This window comes from Gossypium arboreum, chromosome 11 (assembly GCF_025698485.1).
Source record: "Gossypium arboreum isolate Shixiya-1 chromosome 11, ASM2569848v2, whole genome shotgun sequence".
In the NCBI taxonomy this organism is placed as follows: domain Eukaryota; kingdom Viridiplantae; phylum Streptophyta; class Magnoliopsida; order Malvales; family Malvaceae; genus Gossypium; species Gossypium arboreum.
Window position 1 is genome coordinate 116247058 of NC_069080.1, and position 19500 is coordinate 116266557.

General features: G+C 30.9%; 1 protein-coding gene across 6 annotated transcripts; it reads left to right on the plus strand.

Annotated features, from left to right (window-relative positions):
- Positions 1 to 318: 318 nt before the first annotated feature.
- On the plus strand, positions 319 to 9242 carry LOC108473667 (phosphoribosylaminoimidazole carboxylase, chloroplastic-like). 6 transcript variants are annotated; one of them, XM_017775361.2, is made up of 19 exons: positions 319 to 511; positions 625 to 737; positions 3657 to 3946; positions 4699 to 5044; positions 5190 to 5408; positions 5491 to 5602; positions 5751 to 5813; positions 5915 to 6053; positions 6461 to 6516; positions 6700 to 6773; positions 6901 to 7048; positions 7151 to 7324; positions 7506 to 7593; positions 7703 to 7819; positions 7970 to 8067; positions 8150 to 8267; positions 8359 to 8453; positions 8525 to 8631; positions 8737 to 9242. In XM_017775361.2, exons 4-19 carry the CDS (start codon positions 4791 to 4793, stop codon positions 8828 to 8830), a joined length of 1956 nt encoding a protein of 651 aa, XP_017630850.1. In that variant the 5' UTR covers positions 319 to 511; positions 625 to 737; positions 3657 to 3946; positions 4699 to 4790; the 3' UTR covers positions 8831 to 9242. The 6 variants fall into 6 exon arrangements, with proteins under 6 accessions (XP_017630850.1, XP_052877068.1, XP_052877067.1 ...); XM_053021108.1 differs by having other exon boundaries at positions 332 to 511; positions 3595 to 3946; XM_053021107.1 differs by having other exon boundaries at positions 332 to 511; positions 3664 to 3946.
- The last annotated feature ends 10258 nt before the right edge of the window (positions 9243 to 19500 follow it).

The window sequence follows — 19500 nt, forward strand, 5'->3', positions numbered from 1 at the left end:
CAAAAAAAAATTACTTTTAAAATTTCTTTAATAAATCCAAAACAAATTCTTAAAAAAATTTAAAAATTATCGCCTAGTGAAAAGAAGAAAATGGCCGTGTGAAGTCATTAGTCATGGACCCAGCATTTTTCAAAAGAAAAAAAACCTTGTTAGAATTTTAAGAAATTTTAAAATTTATAATTAATTTGCACATAATTATAATTTAAAAATATTTTATAATTTCAAAGAAAAATATAAAATTTTCATTTTAGAATTTTTGATAAATTTAGACTTTTTTGGATTTACGTTAAAAATATTCTGAAAATACTAAATTGATATTTTAGTTACCCGATAGTTGTTATCCCCCCACCCCCCAACAACAAAATTTACCCAATTCCCGAAATTTTCCCCAAATCAAAATCCCAACCCATCTGCCGCTGAAGACGCGGACCCGACCACCTGCGGCATCGCCGTCGACTGTCCCCTATGCTGCGTCGCCGTCGCCGTCGCTCTCCGCTGCCGCAACCAATCGGTGAATTTCACGCCTCTGCCGTCGCTTTTCCGAGATTTAGCATGGCTAGATTTAACGTTTGGGTTTTAATAAATGCTGGTTTTACAGTAACTTTTTATCATGGAAAATGTTAGGTATATGCTTGAAGCTAGAGAAGAGATCAAGGGTGAAAGGAGTATCAAAGGTGAAGAGAAGTTAGTGGATTGAAGCTTGGTGTTGAACCTACTGTTTTGGGAAGCTTATTAAGGTTAGTGTTCTCTTGAATTTTAGCATGCTTGTGGGAAATAAAATTTAAATCTTTACCGGGCATGATTGTAAATGTAAATAATATGGAAAAGAATTAATCAAAAGAATGGCTTGCTGATATTACATCTCCATTGCTGCCAAATATGAACATAAATCCAATTTAACCTTATTCCATTAAGTCTATTTTATTTAAAAATAAAATAAATATATAAGGAAGCCCTAAACCCTTCCTTACATGACTCTTGTTCAATAACAATCATTCTGATTTATACTAAAGTTTGAGTGTTGGTTTAGATTAATTTTTTTTAAAACAATGAAAATGTTGAACTGAGTTGAGGTGTGTATATTAGGAACATAGATATGTAGTTTATACCCAAAACGGAGGCAGTGGAGATGTGGGGATGTGTTTTTAATTTTCTTAGAATTGAATTGATTATGGCTTTTTCCTTTAATTAAGTTCTGTAAGCTGTGTATCATTGTTCTGGGTTCCTGATTGGTTGAGAGAATATGTGGGTTTCTTATTTACTTCAACCTGTAGTATCAGGCTTTCTGCTTTATTGACTTGGTAAGGTTGAGGCAAATGTTGGGGTTTGTTTTGAGGTTGCTATCATCTTATATTACCACTTCCTTATCTGTTGACTGCGGCATTATAGCTTATGATCGGTGTTTTGACTTTTTGAGTAGTGTAATGAGTTGGGTTCACTATGAAATGATGAGGTGCACGCCTTAGCATTAAGCTTTCTCCACTGGAATTTGGAGGATTAAAGAATTCCAGCTGTGTGTAAAGCTGCTTTTACATTGGTATTTCAAAGGGGGGCTATTCTGATAGTTGTTGAGGTTAAAGCATAAGACTTGGATTGGTATGGGAGAATAATATGATATCCTAGATTGTTGTTTATTTACACAAAGTGAAATGGTGAAATCTTCTTTTGACAATACAAATGTATGCCCATACAGATATTACTCAATTTACATTATTTTAAAAATCTAAATCCAAATCTTGAAAAACTAATTTCCAAAATTTCTAAATCCAAATCTTGAAAAACTAATTTCCAATTTTTTTTTTCTTTTAAATTCAATCAATCTACTAAACTTATGTTTTAGATTTTTCTCTCTTTAAAATGATAGGCTTATGGTTTTGAAGAATCATAAAATGGGCAATCAAATAGCTTTATCGGACTGCTGCCAATTTACCTATTCTTTATTGAAACAATATTAAACAAAGCTAGCAATTTATTTTTTATAAAATAATATAATATTATGAAATTTAAATGAAAAAATATGGTAATATTTATTTTGGGATTCCATATATCTCATAACATAAATGTCATAACCTTATTAATATGGTTTATGTAGGAAAAAAGGTTGCTTTTACTCAACTTAAAGAAATATGGAATATTCTTTTAAATTTTCTTTTGCGATTTATGTAAATATTTTGATTGTAACTTGTTTTAATTTTTCATTGTTATTAAAGTACAAAATTCTCATATAAAATTCTCACTGTTGAAGCTATTTTATGCGTATGTTTATTTTATGCAAAGCACATATTATGGTCCAAGCTCTTACCTGATGTGTTTTCTTATCTGCTGTGATCTAGGGATATTAATGCTCCTACAAACCTCAATGGCTGTGTTTTCGAGCTCCACTTCTGAAGCAGTTTGTTCTTTCAAGCCATCTCAGTATCTTTCCCGGCCACCACCATCTCTCTCACTCCGCTTCTTCTCCGTCTCCATTGCCGCCGATAACCGCAACTGCAACCATCGCCTCCGGCACTCTTCTTCTTCTTTGAAACTCGACAATCCCATCTTCACTTGCCGCGCCTCACGTGACTCTCACGAGATCGATGGTTGTGGTTGCGGTTATCGGCGGCGATGGAGACGGAGAAGAAGCGGAGTGAGAGAGATGGTGGTGGCCGGGAAAGAAACTGAGATGTCTTGAAAGAAAAAACTGGTTCAGAGGTGGAGCTCGAAAACACAGCCATTGAGGTTTGTAGGAGCATTAATATTTATTATTTTCTAATTTTCTGTCACTTCCTCAAGAAATTTTGATGAGAAAAGCAGCGAGTTTTGGCTTCAAAGAAGAACGGCACTGCCACTTCCCTTCCCTTCCCCAGCCTGTCCTTCCTTTGGGTTTCATTTTATATTTTCACTTCTTTTTCTAATTATTTAATAAAAAATTAATTTAGTTATGCAAGACTGATTATTTTAGTTTAATTTTAATTTTATATCTTGTAATAATATTCATATAATTATATTTTCGTTATGCATCAAATTTGATCATTTTACCAATAAGGCCCATTTTTTAACTCTATTTACAGAAATAGATCAATTTTTTTCATTATTTACCAGAAAGGGTCGAAAAATACAAATTGCGTCCTTGGGGGAGTTATTTTGCCATGTTAGCACAAAATGTGCTGACGTGGCAAAATCGTTCTCTAGGGACATATTTTAGCCCATGTTTTAATTTTAATATTGAGTAAATTAGTACCTCTAACAAAATTTGAAGCAATTTAATCCTTGTCATATTTGAAAGTGAACAACTAAAAATAATTAATCACAAAGTTAATGCTTGCCATTAAATATCATTAGTATAATAATAAATTTAGTACTTAATATTTATATATTTAGTGTAAATATTGATAGAATGTGTAAATGTTGCCAGCTAAATTTATTAAATGATGACCAAACTAATAAAATGTGTAAATATTGTGAACTAAATTTATTAAATCAAAACTAAAATGAGAAAATGTGTAAATTTAGAGAACTAAATTAATTATTAAATCTATAATGGATGAAAAATATTGATATTGTAATTGCCTTCCATTAAATGCTCACAAGAATAAATTACTATAATTGCAGCATAGAAGTCCTTTTTCCAATAATATTAGATCACAATAACTAAAAGATGGCTCGATTTGTAGCCCACAGTTCATGAGGATGCGTGCAGTCTGCTTAAAAGCCCAAAGTCCAAAGCACAATTTGGAGAACACAGGCAAAGGGTTTTAGGTTTTAAGGTTCTTCTCTGCCTTTCTGATCGACGCTACTCTCTCCATCTCTGCTTCGAGTTAGGCTCATTTTGAGGCTTCTCTCGTTTTAAAAATAGAAACAACTTCAGACCGTGCCTAACAGCCTTTGTTCGCTCTTTGACGACGAAATTACCCTTTGAGTATCGACTCCAGCCACCATCCGTTTCTTCCAACTTCTTCTCCAGGTCACTTCAACCTTTTACTTTTCCTGTTCTTCTACTCTTATCACTCTGAATTCATGTATATAAGATACGTGTTTCCAGAAGTTCTCTTTTTTTTTTGGGGGGGGGGGGTTCTATGCTAAATTTGTTCTATTGGGTACTACAGTTTGTGATGAATATGTCTTGAATTATGCCTTTCTTTTTTGTTATTATTTAAGTTGGAGTTGGTTAGTTTAGCTTTGGGGATTACTCGTTTATGTTATTGATTGATTCTGACGTCTTCAAGTAAGAAAATTTGATCCCATTGAACATAAATCTTAGAAATGTAATGCTGTTTTTATGTCTAGTATAATTTCTTTATGTTGGGAATTTTTCAGTTTTTGCACTTCAAACATAAATCAGTTCTCATTGCTATTATTTTCGAATAAATTATTTTTTTTCTAAACATTTTTATATATTTCCCGTTCTGGTTATTCTTTATTTTGCCTATTTTAGTCGTTTTATTTATTCCGATTGGTCCTTCTCGGTTCTAACTTAGACAGTTTTGTTTCTTGCTTTGTTTGTTTGAACTTTTATTTATTTTCTATGCTTTTTTCTGGGATATTTATGTTGTTATTTTTGTCTTTAGTACCATATTTGTGCCTACCTCAAGGTTAGCTGAAACTTAAATTATACTTTGTCTTAGGCTTATGTTGTAATGTTGTTGAAGTTCTTTTGGTATGTTATGTTGTATGCAATGGTTCGAAATTGTGATCAAATTGTGTAACACTTCTTAGGTAATGCTATTCTTCTTTGGAGCCAAAACTCACTGCGTCTCTCATCAAAATTTCTTGGGGAAGTGACAGAAAATTAGAAAATAAAAAACATTATGCTCCCACTAACCTCAATGGCTGTGTTTCCGAACTCTACCTCTGAACCAGTTTTTTCTTTCAAGCCATCTCAGTTTCTTTCCCGACCACCACCATCTCTCTCACTCCGCTTCTTCTCCGTCTCCATCGCTGCTGATAACCGCAACCCTAGTCATCGCCTCTGGCACTCTTCTTCTTCTTCCTCGAAACTCTACAATCCCATCTTCGCTTGCCGCGCCTCACATGACTCTCACGAGATCAACTCCTCTCGCAGGTTTTATATTCTTCTGGCAATTAATTTATTACCCTTTTTCTTGCTTTTATATGTTTCCAACGAAAACAAAAGAATAAAAAATTTGGGTCTTTTTTGTTATCGTGAATTATTTACTTTCAAATGGTTTTTTTTTTCTTTTTTGTAGGAAGGATGATGATTCTCCAGTTCATGGTCTATCCGAAAAGATAGTTGGTGTATTAGGAGGAGGGCAATTGGGTCGTATGTTATGCCAAGCGGCTTCCAAGATGGCCATTAAAGTTATGGTTTTGGACCCTTCAGAGAATTGCCCAGCCAGTGCCCTTGCTTATGATCACATGGTTGGGAGCTTTGATGACAGTGCTACTGTTGAAGAATTTGCTAAAAGGTCCAATTTTGATACTTAAATTATTTCTTTTATTTGTTTTAAATGAAGTATTTATGTTCATTATCTGTTTCTTGGTAGCTAGATGTGGAGTTTTGACAGTTGAAATTGAACATGTGGATGTTGCCACTCTAGAGAAGCTTGAACAACAAGGAATTAATTGTGAACCTAAAGCTTCTACCATTCGAATTATCCAAGTAAATTCCCTAGGCTTGTTTACTTGCGAGCGGTACTAATGCCTGTAATAAATTGCATCAGTTTTCTTTTACTGTTGATACGTGAATGGATGTTAAGCATAATGTACTTTTTACCGCGAGTCATCAAGCTGGATTTACTATTTTACAGGATAAATATCTCCAGAAAGTTCATTTTTCTCGGCATGGCATTCCACTTCCTGAGTTTATGGAGGTTGCCTTCCTGTTTTTTATTTTATAGGGGCTTATTCTATTGTATTGAAATTCATTAAAACTTATATTGATATATTGGTCTCTCTGTATTGATAAAAATAGATTAATAATCTAGAAGAAACCAAGAGAGCGGGTGAACTATATGGCTATCCTCTTATGATTAAGAGCAAGAGGTCAGCTTATGATGGGCGAGGAAATGTTGTTGCAAAGAGTGAAGGAGAGCTTTCTTTGGCCATAGATGGTAAGGGAGATGATATTAGAAAGGAGATTTTTGTAGCATTTCATCATTTTCTTAATTCATAATGACTTACCTTAATTTTTTAAGGCATAGGATTTCTCTAAATATTTGTCGAAGACTAAAATGTTGGTTGTGGGTATCATTCCAAATCTAAAATTTGTATAAATGTTGACTGTATCAATATTTACAGAAGAACATGTCTAATTTGATGTAGATGTTCATATGGTGATTGTCACTTGGGACTGGAGAAGTTGTCTTGTATTCTTTCCTTTTCTTTATTAGTATCTAATTTTGCCTATGACTAGTTCCTTGTTCTTCCTGACTTTGAAATTTCTCATAAACTCCATTTTTGTAACTTAGATACTGAACATTTACTTTTCCAGTTTAAAGAATTTTCATTTTTATTGCAGTCCTTGGTGGATTTGGTCGTGGCCTGTATGTTGAGAAATGGGCTCCTTTCATAAAGGTGGATGTCTAGAATGTACTGTTGACTTTTTTACTATGCATTTATTTCCTCTTTTTTTATTTATACTTGATAACTTCATGCTCACTGTATTGATGGGGTATTTTCCGAACTGCCTCATCATGATACAGATAATTACTCTTTGTTTATAGACATACTTCTGAATTGTACTGACATTGCTTTTAGGAGTTGGCTGTCATCGTGGCAAGAGGAAGAGACAACTCTATCCTGTGCTATCCAGTTGTTGCAACTATTCACAAGTAAGACATTCACGTTCCTTACCAGAATTCCATTTATTGTAAATTAGAATTATGTGATAATATTTACATTCGACTTGTGAGGAGCTCTCTAAATCTACTATGATTGTAAATTTGTGGGCTCTTACAGGGAAAACATATGTCACATTGTTAAGGCACCTGCTGACGTGCCATGGAGGATCAGAAAACTTGCAAATGATGTTGCATATAAAGCTATAAGTTCATTAGAAGGTGCTGGTGTCTTTGCAGTGGAGTTGTTTTTGACGAGGGATGGTCAGGTGTACATCTGCTATCTTTATGAGTTTTTTATCCCACTCCTAGATGGCCAGCAATAATTCAGCAATTCCGCCTTTGACTGACCTATTCTTTGTTTCTAATAGATTCTACTAAATGAAGTAGCTCCAAGACCTCATAATAGTGGTCATCACACTATTGAGTCCTGCTATACATCACAGTTTGAACAGCATTTGCGGGCTGTTGTTGGTCTTCCTCTCGGTGATCCATCCATGAAAACTCCAGCTGCTATCATGTACAATCTACTGGGTGAGGATGAAGTAGGTTCCTTCTCTTCCTTTTCCGTACCTTCCACACCTTTCTGCTTTTATGTTTCTTATCATAAACTAAAATAACTTTATACATGAGTATGATTTACCGAAATTTTCTGTTTTCCTTGTGCTTGTGGGCAGTGAATTAGTTTGTTAGATTTGAGTTACACTAAAAATTGTATGGTTTCAGGGGGAGCCAGGTTTCAGAGTGGCTCATCAACTTATAGCAAGGGCACTAGAGATTCCAGGAGCTACTGCTCATTGGTATGATAAGCCAGGTTAGGTCTGCTTCAAGTTTCCTCAGGGTTATCCATCTCGCTGTCATATTTTTTTTCATTTTTTTTCTCTCATGTTCTTATTAATTGGCTGTCATGATGTTTTTACCAGAAATGCGAAGGCAAAGGAAGATGGGTCATATAACTCTTGTTGGCCCTTCTGTTGGTATTTTAGAAGCACGGCTGAAATCAATGCTGAGGGAAGAAGGTTATGAAAATCCAAATGAAGGTCAGTTGACCTAGAGTTGATACTTGAACTTCAATTTCGTTTTCAGTTTGTTTTTTGTTAAGACTTACTGAATGTAAATTTATTTAAAGGTTGAATTAGAACTATGCGGACATAACTGACATTTTGGATCCTTTTTGTTGCTAAATGCAGTTGCACCACGTGTTGGGATTGTAATGGGTTCGGATTCAGATCTTCCGGTTATGAAGGATGCAGCTAGAATCTTAAATACGTTTGGTGTGTCTACTGAGGTAGCATATTTTTTTTAGCTTAGAATTTTTGTTTACAAATGATGCAAATCCACTTTGACTCCATTGATTAATTTATTTGCAGGTTCGGATAGTCTCAGCACACCGGACCCCTGAACTGATGTACTCTTATGCCTCCTCTGCTCGGGAGCGAGGCATTCAGGTTATCATTGCTGGGGCTGGTGGTGCAGCTCACTTACCAGGCTAGTTATATATAAAACTATTGTTTAACATCGTTCTCCAACATGCATTAGCTATGTTAGTGACACTGATGAGGCCTGTTTTGAATTATAGGTATGGTAGCTTCACTTACACCTTTACCTGTTATCGGTGTCCCTGTCCGTGCCTCTACATTGGATGGAATCGATTCACTCTTGTCAATCGTGCAGGTAAGACTTGAACTTGTACATGACATTGCATTCCCAAATGCTCGATGTTTATACTCATTTTAATGATGCAGATGCCAAGGGGTGTTCCTGTTGCAACGGTTGCAGTAAACAACGCTACAAACGCAGGATTGCTGGCAGTAAGGATGTTGGGAGTTGGTGATGCTGATCTATTGGCGAGGTAAGTTCCCATCTCTCTTTATATAAATAAAAGATGGATGCGTTTGAAATTGAAACGTTGTGAATTCTAATTTTGATTCGTGTTTTGTGTCGCACTTATCCTTAGAATGAATCAGTATCAAGAAGACACAAGGGACTATGTCTTGACAAAAGCTGAGAAGCTACGGAAGGATGGTTGGGAAGCTTATTTAAATCAGTAAGAGTAACGGCTTACTAGAATTTCTGCTGGGAATTCACACCATAAACAATGAGATCAAATAACAACCCTGTCATGATCTTTAGCTAATTTACTAATGGACTGAGACACCATAGCTACTACAACCTGTCCAAAACTGGCATTGGTTCAGTTGGAAAGTACCAACAATGCAAGTGAAGAATTGATGGGAAGAACAGGTGAAAGTTCATCGCAGAAACCTTTTTTTGCTGTAAAGATTATTCTTTTCTTGTCTCTCTTTTTGAGTTTAATAACTTGAATTCATCTATATTTTTGTTGAAGTGCAGTAACTTGTTATTTGTTAATGGAGATTTATTTCATGTTCAAGACACTGGTTTGTACTGATTTATGAACTGCATTTTGAAGCAATAAAAAAAAAAAGATGATTTTCTGCAAAAGTAACATGCAAATTTATGTCCCATGTTCAAAAGCTGAAAACTGCTAATTGGAATATATGCTTCCAAGTTCCAATGGTGGTTCCTTTAATGGGTGTTTTTAGAGAAATTATTTTTATTATCTCTGCTAGTCAAAATGCTAAAAAAAAAAACAAAAAACAAAAAACAAAAAACAAAAAAGGGTGTCACATTCTAATAAAAAGTGTTACTGCGCATGTCACTGGCTCCCTGCTGGCCAGGGCTATCGTTTCATAAAAAAATTAAATTAAATTAATCTGATTAATCAGTACTCATTTTTTAGGTATTAAAAGAAAGTCCTTTCATTTTATTATTATTATCATTATTATTATTATTATTATTATTATTATTTGAGCTTTTAACATAATCTATAGTCTAATATGTAATTCTAATATAGAAATATCTCATTAATATTATTATAATCAATTTTTGTTTTTTCTCATATTTTTACATTATTTTTAAATAAAATATTTAAAAATTACAAAGATCAAATAATAATGTTATTGATTAAATCGGTGTCACAATTTAAACTATTTTTAAATTTAGCATATATGTTATTATTATTACTTTTTAATTTTACATTTCATTATTTATTATATTTTATTTTTAAACGCTGCACTTGTATTCTAATCATATGATTTTTCACATGCATACAAGTGTATTATTTAAAAGTTGATTGAGTTTATGTTATCTATTTCAAACTCAATTATAAAATTATTAAAAACATATTCATTTTATTAAATAACAAGCATTAATATAAGGACATTTTATCATATAATAATTTATGTAAAATTTTTAAAAAATATAAATAATAAAAGTTAAACTTAAAATATTAGAATATTTAATAAATCAACTTTACTGTTTCAATTAAAATCTTTATAGAAAAATAATTTTGTGTATGAGTAAAGATTGACTTTCTAAGCATCAAGTAAACTCAAAATATGATTTAAATAATAAGAAAAGAACAAAATTCAAGTCTTTAGAATTGAATCATAAATAAAAAAGCATGAGTTACTTGAGAGAGAAGCATTAATTTAAAAAAGTTAGATGAAATAGACTGATTCAAATTTGAAGTCACATATATGTATGGAGTATAGTGCTTGGCATTCAAGGTCCGTGTATTTGATTTAGACTTTCCCCTTATTCTAAAGTCATTATACCGCGGCTTTTTAAACGGTCAAAACACACATCTATTTCCCATTTTCCATTTCTCATTTCTTGTATATAACATTTTTTAACCCATCATTTTTCATATCATCAACACTTGAAACTTTTTGTGTTTCCAATATGGCTTCGCTTAAAGTTACTGTTACATTCCTTTTCAGCATTATTTTGTTATTCCCCTACCAACATGTTTCCGCCATAAGGCCTCTTCCTGATATTGAAGATTAACTGTTTGCTGCGGTTTTCAGTAAAAATCTTATAATTCAAGTGCTTCAAAGGGGTACGGTGCCGCCGTCTGGTGGAAACCCCTGCACTAATATACCTGGACGTAGCGGTGGTGGCTGCTAGGTGCCCATCTTGCGCCTACAAAATAGTTTTGATATTATATGATTTTGATAGATGCATCTACAAAATAATCACATATGTGTTATCAACTTGCAACTTGTTGTTTGCAAGATTGGTTGTTGAAATAATTAATTTCTGATCATGCAATTAAGACAATTTATCTTGCTAATATTGATGAGTTTATATCTCAATTTTTTATTGATTGATTTTGAAAAACTTTTGTAAAAGTTTCTTATTTATGTGCATAATAGTTTAGAGAAATTGTTAATTGAACGCCTTTGATTAATGTCTAAACCATTACTTATGAGAACTAAACTTCTTATTTCAACATTTAATTATGTTGATTTATGTAGTTTACGCATCAAACCAGTAAGTTATAAATACTCTACATTACAATTGATTTTTGGTTAAGAGCTAAATATTTCTCATCTTTGAATTTTTGTACGTGCGTATATGTTCCAATGGCTTCACCACAACGCACAAAGATGAGTAAATCCTCAAAGAAAGTTGGAAATATATATTAATTACGAGTATCCTTATATTATTAGATATTTTGAATGTATTGGAGATCTAATTATAACATGATTTGTGATTTTTTTGATAGTTTTCCCGATAAAATACGCTCTCTTTGCTTTCCCGTTATCTTTGTTCTTTGTTCTCAATCTTTTATTTTATAACAAAAAAAATATATTAATAATATTTTATTAAATAAAATTATATTTATAAATTTTATTAAAGATACCATTTAAATCTCAGTAAATAACATTATTGATAAAATATAAATTTTAAAAATATTAAAATATAATTTAAATGTGTTAGATTACATCCCTATATTAATATAATAAGATTAGTTTTTTAATCTTAAATTTATCCTATTGGCTTGGAAGTGTGTGTCCCTAGGGGTGCCAAAAAAATGTGGGTCATAAAATTCATAATATAACCTTCCCTTTCAATTCATGACAGTCACATGGTGAGTGGTCAGATTCTGAAAAAAAAGAAAGAAAATAAAACAAGTCTAAAGGAAAAAGAATAATCGTTTAATATTGGATTGCATCAGTTAGATTAAAAGTTTATAATTTATTTTTATCTAAAAAAACCACAATTATTAATTAATGGAATCAATTTCCATTGATTTTTGTCCCTTTTATACGCCAAGAAAAAAAAAAAAAAGACATGAAAATGAAGAAGATACAAGGTAGTGAAGGTGAGGAAGGACACCATGTCTGTGATTGATAAAGCAACAAAACATGAGTTTGCTGCCTTAGCATAGCTATCATAATTCATAAAATAAAAATTTGACTGCAAAAACCTTTCTTTTCTGGCACACTTTCCAATGGCTTTTCATCTTACACCCTATTCTATTCTAAAACCTACCAACATTCAATTTACTTAATGACCCAACCTTTCTTTTTTCCTTAGTGGTCAATATTTGTTATATTTAAATCATGTTTTTTGGGGGTTTTATATATATGTGTAAATTTTGTGTCCATAATTTATAATAGCTGAAATTAGATGCCATACCTACAATACAAGAGTTACTTGGTCAACAAGTACAGTAGTGTTTATTTTTTTCCACCAATAAATCGAAGATGAAGTAACATATAAAAAAACACCATGTGATTTGGGAAGAATATGTCCTTTCAACGTGAAGGAGAGTACAATTATCTATTGAAAAAATGTTATTTTTTGTTATTTATTTGAGATGGAACTGGAATCATATTTTTTTTATTTATTCAATCATTAAAAGTATATTTATTTAATACAAAATTAATTTTAATTACTTTAAATGACTGCACTCATTTTTGGAGTAAGATTTTAAAATATATATTATTATGAATATAATCAGTTTATAAGTATAGTGTAATGTAAATATATATCCGAATAATTATAATGTAGAATTAAATAAAATAATAATGAATGAATAGTCGGATAAAGCATTCTCAATAAATACTTTTATACAATATTTTAAATAAACTAATCATTTACTATTCTACCTGGCTTGTAAATACTTTTATCCAATACATTCTTTTACTTGTTTTAACTCGGTCAAATCTATAAATTATAAGGTAAACTATATTGCATGTAATTTTAAAAAAGTATCGTCCCTACTTTGGTTTTTAAATTTTTTTTTAATTTAGTCGCTCTAATTAAGATAATTGTTCGAATTAGACATTATTATTAAAAATTCCGTTAACCAACTAACGAATTGTTGATGTGACATTTTTTTTATTTTTAACTAAAGTTAAGAATCTCTCTGTAATTAGTTAAAACATTTTTTTTTTTTGCAATGTGATATTAAAGCTTGTAAGTTTTCTCTTTTTCCTTGTTGTTTGTTTCCTAGGAAAAGTAACAGGAAAAAATTATGATAGTTTTGACTTGTTTGTTTTACTTGTAGGTTTTAAAGTATTATGTTTATAGTATTTATTTGTACACATTTGATTTGTCCTCGGATTCAACTATGTGCTTTTTGGATATCTTTTGCAATTTCTTCAAGATCTAATTTTAGTGTGATAAAATTTTCTTTTCCTTTTTTTTTAAAAGAAAACTTTATTTCCCCCCTTAATTCTTAAATTTCCAGTTGTGTTTTGTTTCTTTATGTGTGTGTTTGGTTTATTAATGAATTTGGTTTAGTTTTCAACTTTTTTGATGAAAAATAATGAATCCCCAAACAATTTTTTTTTCTGATATAAATATTTCTGGTCTTTTTCATTTTCATGGTAATTACGATATTGTTACTGGGTAATGAATGTTAATAATGAAAGGATAATTTTGAGGGTGCTCAAGAGAAGATTTTAAGGTTTTTTTAAAGGAAATTTTGAGTTTTTCTTTTATTTTCTCCTTTGCATGTTTTATCATAAAAATGTTATCTCATAAAAATATTAATAGAAAATCAATTAAAGAAAAAGAAAAGAGTGATAAGGTTATTTGAGTAAGAAATTCGAACATGGGGTGTTTTGGACAAGTCAAACAAACAAGTCACAACTATTCTCATTTTCTTTGGTTACTTTTTTAAGAAAACAAACAAGAAGGAAAAAGAGAAAACTAACAAGCTTTACTCTTGTGTTGTAAATAAAAAAAAAAATGTTTTTGGGTTAATTGTAGAGAGGTTCTTAGCTTTAGTCAAAAGTAAAAAAAATTACAATGTCAGCAATTTGTTAGTGGATTAATGAAATTTTTGACGACAATGACTTATTTGAGCAGTTATCTTAATTAGAGTGACTAAATTGATAAAAGAAATTAGAGTGACAAAAATATGAACGACTCTACAGTGACATGTGGTGGAGTTTACCCTAAATTATCTTTGAAAAAGATTAAAATTCTCTTTATAAATAAGTAATGGTTTTAAAATATTATTTTTACTTTGAAAATGAACAAATATCCAGCTAAGAATTGATAAATCTCAAAATTATATGTGAACTTTGGCTAAATGTGTAATTTTATACATGAAATTTTAATTTGATTCAGTTCTCTTAAATTATTAACATAAGTATCGATATAACATCATTTTATACTTATATATTGCCGAGCAAATAATTATATGTATCTAATATAAAAATAAATTGATATATTTATTTCTTTAAATGTGTATGATAGAATTAAAATTAAAGATTTATGTATACATTTGAACCACAATCAAAGTTTCATGTGTATAATTGTACCAAATTGAAGCTCAAATTTCAAATTGCATATTGAAAAAAATTTATGTATATTTCGATATTTATCCCCAACTAAAATTGCTACTCTTTCTGAAAAATTTCCGTTTTAATTATTTTATTTTACATAATCTTTTTCACCTACATAATTTTTTAAAAAATAAATAATTACCTCGTCAAACTTATTACTCTTTCAGAAGCTATCGTTTTATTTTAAATTATATTATTTTAGATTATGTTTGATAAACTGAAAAATTAAGTGCTAAAAAAATAAGAATTAAACAATTAAGTGTTAAATTTAAATAATAAAATATGTTTTGATATTTTATTGAAAATTAAATATTAAATATAATTAGATTATTTGCTAAAAGGATAATATAATCTTAAATGCAATCAAACAAAATAAAAACCATTAAGTGATAGGTCGTTATCCACTGGTCATTTTCTACATATTTTTGTAGAAAAAAATCTATCTAATAATTTTCATTTTGAGTTATCAAAGGTGTGTATTAAAATTAAGTTGTTAGAAATATTGATTGAATTTTTTAACACTTTATTAAATAAAGTCTTATATTTTTTTCTTTTTATCTATTTAGTGAGTGTAATATAATCTAATGGGCGTGATTTAGGATTTCAAATTTATGAAATTTTTTTTGTAAGTTAGTTTTTAAAATTTTAAAATTATATTATTCATTTTGGTATGAAGGGTTCTGCAATTTAATTATATGAAATCTTGAATTAAAAAAATTAAGCAAATGTGTGAAATAAAATATCAAACTAATATTGATTTTATATAGTTATTCTTAAAAAATAGGGGAAAAAAGGGGAAGAAAAGAAAAGATAGGATTGAAACTTGGAGTAGAGAAATGAACGAGACAACCCTAGCCGTACATGATGTTAGGGGAGCTGAACCTCACACCATCCATTACCTTTCATTATTTCTTTCATTGTTTTCCACTATGCGGCTATGCCCCCACTCCCCCTCTTTCATTTATGTTTACTTCTAGTTAAAAAACCTCTTATGGAATATTTTGTATTTAATTTCACTTTTTTATTAATTGAATTAATCTTTTCAAATTAATATTCGAGTAATTTTTTTGATACATTAAGTTTTTTAGATGCCATAAGTCCATAAAAATGTGATAAGTGTCACATTTATTTATAATTTAGTTTTTTACTATACTTTATAATATACGTGTTAAACTCTCAACCCGCTTGTAAAGTCTAAAAAATTCCACAAAATTGTATAGAAAAAATTTCCATGACTAAAACATATGGTTTTTTAATCAATAAAGGTTGGGAACAAGTAGTAAGACATATTGTACTTTCAGGAAAAGAACTCATATTCAAACATTGGACCCGATATTGTTAGGTACAATCATAAAATCTAAAAAAAAAATTAATCTTCATAAACAATAAAATGATCATGGATGATATTTTGATTATAAAAAACATAATTTTTAAACCAAATTAAAAAAACCCAAACTCATTAAGAAAAAACTTAAATGATATATATATATATATATATATATATATATATATTAAATTTAGTTCAAACTCGTAATACATTGATGCAAACTAAAATTGTTAAATTAAATTTGTGATAAAATAGGTAAAAATATCATAGAGGTCTCTATACTAGAAATAAAATTGTATTTTGTCATTTCCACTCTAAAAATAGATAAATTAATCTTTATACGTTAGGTCAAAGAGCAAACTAATCTTTTTGTTAAAAGTTTCATCCATTTTATTGTTAAAAACTAATTTGGTTGTCAAAATAATCAAATAGTTACACAATAGTAGTAATGGATGAATTTTTAATAGAAATACCAATTTACTTTTTGATTTAAAATACAAAATTAATTTACCCATTTTTAATAGAAAGAACAAAATGCAATTTAATAATTAATGTAAGAATATTTTGTGTAGTTTGTAAGTGAAAGTGAGATGTTTTTTTTAATCAACATTAATATTGTACAATAACTTACGAAATCCTTGTATTAGTGATATCGATTGAACATGTTTACAAATACCTTTTTTTTTCTTTAACATAAAATTTCATGGCACAAAAATCCATTTCTAAAATAAATAAATAAATAAAATTGTTAGTTATTTGATTAAAGTGATTAAGTTTAAACATTTCTAACATCGTAGTTTTGATTTGGTTTTATAGAAAGATGGAATAAAAAGAACAAAAAGGAATGTGTTTGAAAAAGGGGGGTAAGTTATGGAATGGAAGGAAGGGTGAGGCAAGGGCATGGATGGGTGAGTGATATGGTGACCCTCAGTCCAAAAATAGATTTAGGGAAAGAGGACATGGCAGTAGCATTGGCACCCAAGAAATTTGTATAGATGGAGAGAAATGATAAGATGGAAGGTCATTTTGACTGAACCTTGTATAATAGAAATAATAATAGAAATGAAATGTCCTAATTTTGGTGCAGTTGGAAATTGACTAGACAACACTAGAAGAATTGCATGTGAGCCTTCAGGTCCCAATTCCCCCATTTTGTTTTCAAATCATACTTCTATATTTGTGTTTGTTCAATCCCACCCTTACCAAAATTTTCCTCCCATTTTTAAACTCTCTATGGTGAGATATTTTTCAATCATTTACATCCTATATGTACATGTATTTGGTATATGAGAAATAAAACTCTTTTAACAATTTTATTTTTAACTATAAATTCAAATCTAAGACCTTTTAATCCTAAATCCCTACTCCCTAATCTAATGCCTAGTTTATAAAGTATTTAATGACAAGATTGGGGCATTGAATGATATGTTAGCAAAGAGTTCTTTTATGGAACAACATGTGCGAGATTTGCTAGAGGATTTTTAAGTGCTCCAAGGCTACAACATGAGATTAAATCACATCAAATGTGCCTTCGGTGTAAGAGATAGAAAGTTTTTATGATATATGGTATCCAACAAGGGCATTGAAGCAAATCTTGAGGAAATACGAGCAAAATTGGATATGAATCCTCCCCGAAATATTAACGATATTCGAAGATTAACAAGAAAGATTCTGGCACTTAATAGATTTGCTTCCAAAATGGTGGACAAGTGCTCCGTATTTTTTAAAGCCTTGAAAGCTCAATTGAGTGGAATAAGACTTGCTAGAAGTCTTTTGAAGGTTGAAAATTTATTTATGTTCTCCTTCATTCCTGGCCTTGCCCTTGTTAGGAGATCACTTATAGCTTTACTTAATAAAATCAAATTAGACAATAATAGTTAATTGGTTAAAGAAGAGATAGCTAGCCAGAGTAATGTTTGTTATATTAGTTGGATTCTTCAAAAAGGTGAGCTAAATTACAAAAAACAAGATAAGGTAACTTTTTTTTGGTGGTAATAGTGAGGAAGCATAACCATATTTTCATCTAATTTCTATTTTATTTGATCAACCTCTTAAGGAATTGCTTAATAGATTAGATTTTATAGGAAGAATGGTGAAGCATATCACTGAGCTAAGTGAGTTTGACCTCACAATTTTCCCAATAAGGATATTAAAGCTTAAATCCTTACAGACTTTGTGGTTGATTTTTGATGTTTAGCGAAGGTCCAAGTACATCTATTTCAAAACAAGATGCACAATAGTTACATTGAGCAAGGTGAGCCCCTGGCCTTACGAACAATGGATGTTATATGTTAATGGTTCATCTAGAAAGAATGGTTCTGTGACACCCCTAACCCGTATCTGTCGTCAGAATAGGGTTTTGGAGCATTATCAAAACTTTCAGAACATTTTACAAATAATTTATGTAAATTACTATTCATTAATCGAGATCATTCAAAACGTCCCTTAATTGGACCATCGATGCCCAATACTAGCATTAGAATCAAGTCGAAACTTAATCGAGAGCTCTAAGAGACATTTCAAAAATTTTCTAAGGTGCAGGGCTCACACGCCCTTGTGGTTCAAGGGAACGCCCGTGTGACCCTGGGACATGCCCGTGCTAGAGGCCGTGTTTGACCCCGTGTACCTCTCTTACTTGTGCACATGGCCATGCCAGATGTTCACGTGCTAGGCCGTGTGGTTAATTAATTCAATTCAAAATTAGGAGTAGGTTTCACATGGCCAAGATACACGCCTGTGTTCTAGGCTGTGTAGCACACATGGTTGAGGCACACACCCATGTCTCTGCCCGTGTGCTCAATTTTGAATTTTGAGCATTCTGTTTCTCAAAATTAAGGTGCAGGGGACACATGACCTAACTACACGCCCATGTACTAGGCCGTGTGTATGACACACGTTCTAGACACACGCCCGTGTGTCTACCGGTGTGGACAAAATAAAGCCATTTCCTAGCCTCATTTGTCATCCAAATTTACCATTTTCCTGCACTAAAACATACCAAACACATTCCAACCATTTCAAGCATCCAAATTAAGCAATTTCCATAATTCAACATGGCATATCATTGCATTCATACATGTTACAATCTTACCTTAGTTCAATCCATGTGTTAAACATGATTTGATCAACTACTTAACATATAAATATATATATATATATATATATATATATATATATATATATATAGCTACCATAGCATGGCATTACAAGTATATCAAAACAACCATTACTAGCCATTCCAATTGCTAGATTACAAGCATCATTATTAAACCACTAATGGTCAAGTTGTCCTATACATGCCACTATACCAAAATGATTTTTCTATATATACCCAAAATAACTAGTTGATAGTGTGACGATGCTCAAATGATCTCCAACCTTCGCGAGCTTCCGAGCACTATAAAATAGGGAAAATAAAATGGAGTAAGCACTACATGCTTAGTAAGTTCGTATAACGGAAACTAAACTTACCAATCCTATTTATTAAATCTAAGCATACAATATCATGTTTTTCCATCCACTAGCAAAATTGCCTAAAGACATGCATTCAATCAAACATGTTAGTTACCAAAATCTTCATATCAATCAAGTAAACATAGATGAGCTCATCATGCAATATTCTTTCAAGTCATTATCATTTCATCTCAAAATTATCATACCATGTCAAGAGTTGTGTCCGTTGAATCATTAAAATTTCTGATGGATACTCAAGTAGTACACTAGT